A 7,445-nucleotide genomic window follows, 5' to 3' on the forward strand; every position below is an offset into this window, starting at 1 on the left:
TACCTCCAGCTCTGCCTCTTGTCTTTTCTTCAGTGCCACTGTCTCTAAGCTGTACAACATCACTGGTCTCACCACCGTCTTGAACACCTTTCCTTTCATTCTTGCTGATACTCTTTTATCACACAACACACCTGACACTTTTCTCCACCCGTTCCAACCTGCTGGCACTCGCCTCTTCACCTCTTTTCCACAGTCTCCATTGATCTGAACCGTTGACCCTAAGTACTTAAAGTCCTGCACCTTCTTCACCTCTGCTCCCTGTAACCTCACCGTTCCACCTGGGTCCCCCTCATTGACACACATGTATTCTGTCTTACTGCGGCTAAGCTTCATTCCTCTGTTTTCCAGAGCAAACCTCCATCTCTCTAGATTTTCCTCCACCTGCTCCCTGCTCTCACTACAAATCACAATGTCATCCGCAAACATCATAGTCCATGGAGATTCCTGTCTAGCCTCATCTGTCAGCCTGTCCATCACCAGAGCAAACAAGAAGGGGCTCAGAGCCGATCCTTGATGCAGACCCACCTCCACCTTGAACTCCTCTGTCACACCTACAGCACACCTCACCACGGTCTTACAGCTCTCATACATGTCCTGCACCCCTCTAACATACTTTTCTGCCACTCCAGACTCCCTCATACAATACCACAGCTCCTCTCTCGGCACCCTGTCATACGCTTTGTCTAAATCTACGAACACACAATGCAACTCCCTATGACCTTCTCTGTACTTCTCCACCAGCATCCTCAAAGCAAATACTGCATCTGTTGTACTCTTTCTAGGCATGAAACCATATTGCTGCTCACAAATGCTCACCTCTGCCCTTAGCCTAGCTTCCACTACTCTTTCCCACAACTTCATTGTATGGCTAATCAGCTTTATTCCTCTGTAGTTGCCACAGCTCTGCACATCTCCCTTGTTCTTAGAAATTGGCACCAACACACTTCTCCTCCATTCCTCAGGCATCCTCTCACTCTCCAAGATCTTGTTAAACAAACTAGTCAGAAACTCTACTGCCACCTCTCCTAGACACGTCCATACCTCCACAGGTATGTCATCTGGACCAATTGCCTTTCCACTCTTCATCCTCTTCAACGTCCTCCTCACTTCACTCTTGCTAATCTTTGCTACTTCCTGCTCCACACCGGTCACCTCTTCTACTCTTTGTTCCCTTTCATTTTCCTCATTCATCAACTCTTCAAAGTACTCCTTCCATCTTCCCATCACACTCCTGGCACCTGTCAATACATTTCCATCCTTATCTTTAATCACCCTAACCTGCTGCACATCCTTCCCATCTCTATCTCTTTGTCTGGCCAACCTGTACAAATCCACCTCTCCCTCTTTAGTGTCCAACATAGCATACAAGTCCTCATATGCTCTTTGTTTGGCCTTTGCCACGTCTCTACCTTCACCTTACGCTGCATCTCCCTGTACTCCTGTCTACTCTCTTCAGTCCTCTCAGTGTCCCACTTCTTCTTAGCTAACCTCTTTCTCTGTATACACTCCTGAACTTCCTCGTTCCACCACCAAGTCTCCTTGTCCACTTTCCTCTTTCCAGATGACACACTGAGTACCCTCCTACCTGTGTCCCTGATCACATTAGCTGTAGTGATCCAATCATCTGGGAGCACTTCCTGACCACCCAGAGTCTGTCTCAGCTCCTCCCTGAAAACTACACAACATTCTTCCTTTTTCATCTTCCACCACTTCGTCCTCTGCTCTGCCTTTGTCCTCTTCATCTTCCTCACCACCAGAGTCATTTTACACACTACCATCCTGTGTTGTCTGGCTACACTCTCTACTTTACAGTCACTGGTCTCTTTCAAATTACAATGTCTACACAAGATATAGTCTACCTGAGTGCTTCTACCTCCACACTTATATGTCACCCTATGTTCCTGCCTCTTCTGGAAGAAAGTGTTCACTACAGCCATTTCCATCCTCTTTCCAAAGTCTACAACCATCTGTCCTTCTGCATTCCTGTCCTGAAGACCAAACCTGCCCATCACATTCTCATCACCTCTGTTCCCTTCGCCTACATGCCCATTGAAATCTGCACCAATCACCACTCTCTCACCTCTGGGGATGCTCTGCATCACTTCATCTAACTCACTCCAGAATTTCTCCTTCTCTTCTAACTCACATCCTACCTGTGGGGCATAACCACTCACAACATTGAACATCACCCCTTCAATTTCCAGCTTCAGACTCGTCAACCTGTCTGATACTCTTTTCACCTCTAGAACATTCCTCACAAACTCCTCTTTCAGGATAACTCCTACTTGGTTTCTCTTCCTATCTGACCCATGGTAGAACAACTTGAACCCTGCTCCTAAGCTTCTAGCATTGTTACCTTTCCACCTGGTCTCCTGGACACACAGTATATCCACCTTCCTTCTCTGCATCATGTCAATCAACTCTCTAGCCTTCCCTGTCATAGTTCCAACATTCAAAGTCCCTACTGTCAGTCCTACATTCTTAGCCTTCCTCTTCTCTCTCTGCATACGAACACACCTTCCTCCTCTCCTTCTTCGTCTTCGACCAACAGTAGTCCAATTTCTACCGGTACCCTGTAGGTCAACAGCACCGGTGGCGGCCGTTGTTAACCCGGGCCCCGACCGATCCGGTGTGGAAGTCATTGTCATGATTCGCATTTTTAATTTGGCATGTGTTTTACGTCGGATGCCCTTCCTGACACAACCCTCTGCATTTATCCAGACTTCGGACTGGCACAAGAAGACACTGGCTTGTGCCCCCTTGCGGTTGCATTACATTCAAACAGAGTGATAGTGCAGAATAGATATTAATATCTTCAAACATTTTAAAAACTTTTAATGGACCCTGTTAAGAAGAATGTGTCATGGACAGACAGGCAGGGGACACCGATATGGAGACAGATAGTAGTTTATTGGATCACAGCCAGATAGGACAGGCGTGCAGGTATGGAGATGGGGGATTCTGTTGGAGGGAAGACTCGCTGGTGGGGAGATCGCTGAAGAGGAGGAAAGGGAGATCAGGGTTATGCTGAGTAGCATGGCGAAACAAGGTCTGACCCTGGCTGAGGTGAGTGCAGGGCTTTTTATGCTGGCTGTGATTAGGAGCTGATGGGGAGCAGGAGTGGATGATTAGCAGACGGTGGAGACTGGCGTATCAGTGACAGAATGTTGGTCATGGAGTCGTCTCTGGAGATGGTGAATCTACCCTGGACTGACTGGGAGTAATAGATATGCGAACTGCCTGTGTGTATAAAAGCGATCCACTCCAGTCCTTCTCCAGGAGCCTGTCTGACCCAGCTCATATGGTAGCTGCTGAATGTGAATCCAGAGGCTGTACAGGTCATTCTGTGAGATTCTCCAGGCCTTTTAACCACTGGTTCAGATTCTGTCAGAGTCTGACCATCAACACCTGTCAAGAGAATAAAAAAAACATCAAGTGAAATAAGCTGGTGACAAAAATAAAAGCTATGTAAAATTAAGATCAGTAAATATCTTCACCTGCCCAGCAGAGAGTTAAAAGCAGCAGTCCTGTCCTATAGTCCATCATGTTAAACTGTGTGTCCACTGTTCTCTGTCGTCCTCTCTGCAGTCAGATAAGTAGAGGTGGAAGACATCTGAGTTTTGCATTGACTCCTCCTCACAGGGAGGAGAGAACCAGTTTGGACTTGTATCGTCTTTGCAATCCGTCCGCTAAATTTATTTTTTTTCATGCTTTCTCCCTAAAAGACTGTAATTTGTTGTATCATTAGTGTGTGTGTGTGTGTGTGTGTGTGTGTGTGTGTGTGTGTGTGTGTAGGTCATTCACTGTCCCTCAGGTTGTGGCATGTAGATACATATTGGTCAGATCATTTTTAATTTTGAGAGGTTGTTTATTGAATTTGAAATCTGAGATTACAGAGTTGAACTTGTTAAAGTAAACATTCCTCATTTCATTAAATGTTGTAGATTGTAGAGGAAGTGCATATCTGTCTCAGCCTCGTCTTCCTCTGTCTCTCAGTGACAAAAAAAATGTCCTCCACCATTCAGTGAATTCCATAAACATTCATCGACATTATCAGCTCATCAGAGAGTAATGTTTTCATTAATGTTCACATGTGTGTGGTTGAGTCACATGTTTGCTGGGTATTTGTGCAGGTCTGTTGGTGGTTTGTATCACTGTGGGCTGACGTACACAGTAATACACAGCTGTGTCCTCAGGCTGCACATTCTGTCCTGTTAATGTCACCGAGCTAGTTGAAGTGTGTGTGTGGTAAAGGAACTTGTTCTTCAGAGCATTATTTTGGTAAAAGTCTCCTCCACCCCACCGATGTAAAATCCAATCCATTGGTTTTCCTTCACGCTGTCTGATCCAACCTGTTGCATAGCTGTTATCAGTCAGAGAATAACCAGAGACCTGACAGGTGATGGTCAAAGACTGTCCAGGCTGCACAACCATTGAGTCTGGCTGGATGAGATCAATACTGTTCACACCTGTGGAAACAGAAATCAACATTATCTCCATCATTCATCTGACTATTCAGTGTTTCTAATGTGTTTATTAGTGTGAATCCACTGAAAGCTCCTCACAGGATCCAGCTGCCAGCAGCAGCATCAGAGCTACAGAGAACATGGTTGATGTTGAAGCTGAACTGATGTGAGCTCTTCTGTCCTCTCACACACACACACACACACACTTCACTTCCTTATAAGTGACCTTTATTTGCATATTGTTGAATAATTTAAAATTTTATTGAAATCAGTTGAAGGTGAAAACAGTGTGTCTCCTCAAGTGACCAGACTGGTGAAATTGTTTTTTATTTAAAGAATTGTTTTTTATTTATTTATTTTTTATGAAAGAGCTCATATGGACTTAAATGTCACCATCTCGATGGTTAAGTTATCAAACTGGTAGCACTGCTATTATATGATTTACTGTAAGATTATGTCTCAAAACTCATGAAGATGGTGGAGGTTAATGTAGAGAATCTGAATATTGTATGATACAGAGCTTTTTAAAGCAAAGTTTTCACTGTAGTTGAATTAATGTTGTAATCACAGTAAGGTTGTCTTCTTATAAATGCAGGCGTTGCTGTGAGTCATGATAAACTGTCCCAACACACTGACAAATACATTTTTATTGATGAAGTGTGTTTCATTGATAATTGGCCATCAATCAATGGGAAATGTGTTTTCAAAGCCCTGACATGCTTCAGTGCTTCTCATACAGAGATCAGTGTTGGAAGCAAGATGTTGTTGTTATTGCAGCATCACTTATTCATTCAGCTTTCATCACAATGTCTCACAAGCACAATAATAAACAGCAGCTCCTTCAGTTTTCCAGCTGTTTGTCTTGAAATCTATTAGAGATGGTGAGATGGTGAACTCCAACTAAATGAACACATGGAGCTGCAGTCACTGCTGATCCAGCACTTATAATGTTCTGTTAGTGTTGTGGTGCAGCGAGCTCACAAAGGGTGTGAGTATAAAACTCTGGTTCAGTCCAGGGTTCGAGTGTCAGTCAGTTCAGATCAATGAGAAAAGCAGATATGAGAGTCTCCTTATAGTGACAGAGGAGAGAGAAACTTGACACTGACTGCCATCTAGTGATTTTATAAAAGAAACTGCAACATTATTTTTCACTCCCATATTGTGACCTACTTTAGATGCCAAATAATATTTACATGAATGTGGCTGAAATGTGTACATGTAGTATTTGTTTTCTTCATACCTGGACAATGATTTCAGCAGATTGTTTTGCTGTCATTGGCTGTTTTGTGAGGAAGTGATCATTACAGTAAGACATTTTTTATTTATGTGTTTAATGGTTATTATTGGTGGTTACTGATAATCTTTGTCAGGGCCAGTTTTTATGATTTTATTAAAAAAACAACAACAACAACAACAAAAGATAAAATAGAAATATAATTATGTATCAGGATCAGTCCAATAAAGATGAGTCCTGTAGGATTTTGTACAGCTGCTCAACCAACTCCAGCCACTGTGGCTCTCCAGCACAATAATAAACAGCAGAATCTTCAGTCTTCAGACTGTTCATCTGCAGATACAGCTGCTGTCTGCTGTTGTCTCTGGAGATGGTAAACCGGCCTTGGACTGACTGAGAGTAATATTGGCTGCTACCACTACCACTCTCAATCCAGGCAATCCACTCCAGTCCTTTTCCAGGAGCCTGTCTGACCCAATGCATATAGTAGTTACTGAATGTGAATCCAGAGGCTCTACAGGTCAGTCTGTGAGATTCTCCAGGCCTTTTAACCACTGGTTCAGATTCTGTCAGAGTCTGACCATCAACACCTGTCAAGAGAAAAAGGTCAAGCATTACGTTGGCAGCACAGATGAAAATATGTCAACTCAATTTCAGTGAGGATCTTCACCTGCCCAGCAGAGAGTTAAAAGCAGCAGTCCTGTCCTATAGTCCATCATGTCAAACTTTGTGTCCACTGTTCTCTGTCGTCCTCTCTGCAGTCAGATAAGTAGAGGTGGAAGACATCTGAGTTTTGCATTGACTCCTCCTCACAGGGAGGAGAGACCTGGACTGGAGATATTTGCTTAAACTTGGGAATTCATTTCCAAGAATCAAGCCTCCAAGTCAGCTGTTCTGACGTTTGTCTGACATGTTTTAATTTTTTGTAAAATGTTTATCAGTATTAACACCACAAGCACATGTATTCTAATATTAGAAAGACGTTAATCTTAGTTCAGATACATTAACCTATTAACATTAACACAGGTTTATTCAGATTAGTTAAATTATAATTCATCTTGGTATCAAGGCTGTTTGTCAGTAGTCACTTTGAGCACAAAGGGCAGCACATGAGAACAGTTACAACAATTTAAATAATCTACAGTTTTATTCTGATCACCAACCAATGTATTGAATTTTGGACTGTGAACATTTCACCTTTCTTATTATGTTCTGATCAAGTCAAGCTGCTGTCTGATCAAATGTTTTTCAGCAAGTTTCTCTTTTCAAACTTAATTCATGTATTTTATGGTTTGTACTTGAATGTGACATTGGCAGTTTAGCACTGAATAATGCTTTGAACAATATCTGTCCAGTTTTTTACTAAGCTACCTGCTATAGCTCAATAAACTCCCCACTGGAAGGGTTTCAGGACAAGCACGGCGGACACAACTCGAGCCACTTTTTGAGTTTTATTGTGCACACATACAAAATAAGCATCCACAAGCTAGTTGTGTGTAACATTTAGCTCGTCAATTAACTACTCAATTAGGTTGCTAGGTTGTAAACCTGCAATGAAAACACATAACAAACATCAGAATTAACTAATGAAATTACACAATCATGAGACATTAATTCTTAATCTGAATTACTAGCGATGCCAGTTTACAGACACTCACCGGCAAGCGTACCAGCCCTGATCAACAACAGAATGAAAAATTAACCTAGGTGGCACTTGCGCACTGATACAGATAGACAATCTGGTG

At 42.8% G+C, this 7,445-nt stretch overlaps 2 gene segments (V, D, J or C); both read right to left on the minus strand.

Moving 5' to 3' along the window:
- Window positions 1-2,901: 2,901 nt before the first annotated feature.
- Window positions 2,902-3,643, minus strand: LOC122872690. The segment is given in 2 exon segments: window positions 2,902-3,408; window positions 3,498-3,643. Coding segments are annotated over 2 exon segments (360 nt in total).
- A 2,273-nt stretch (window positions 3,644-5,916) lies between these two features.
- Window positions 5,917-6,532, minus strand: LOC122872677. The segment is given in 2 exon segments: window positions 5,917-6,290; window positions 6,371-6,532. Coding segments are annotated over 2 exon segments (423 nt in total).
- Between the last annotated feature and the right edge of the window lie 913 nt (window positions 6,533-7,445).

The sequence above is a fragment of the Siniperca chuatsi genome, unplaced genomic scaffold (genome assembly GCF_020085105.1).
Source record: "Siniperca chuatsi isolate FFG_IHB_CAS unplaced genomic scaffold, ASM2008510v1 Contig00084, whole genome shotgun sequence".
In the NCBI taxonomy this organism is placed as follows: domain Eukaryota; kingdom Metazoa; phylum Chordata; class Actinopteri; order Centrarchiformes; family Sinipercidae; genus Siniperca; species Siniperca chuatsi.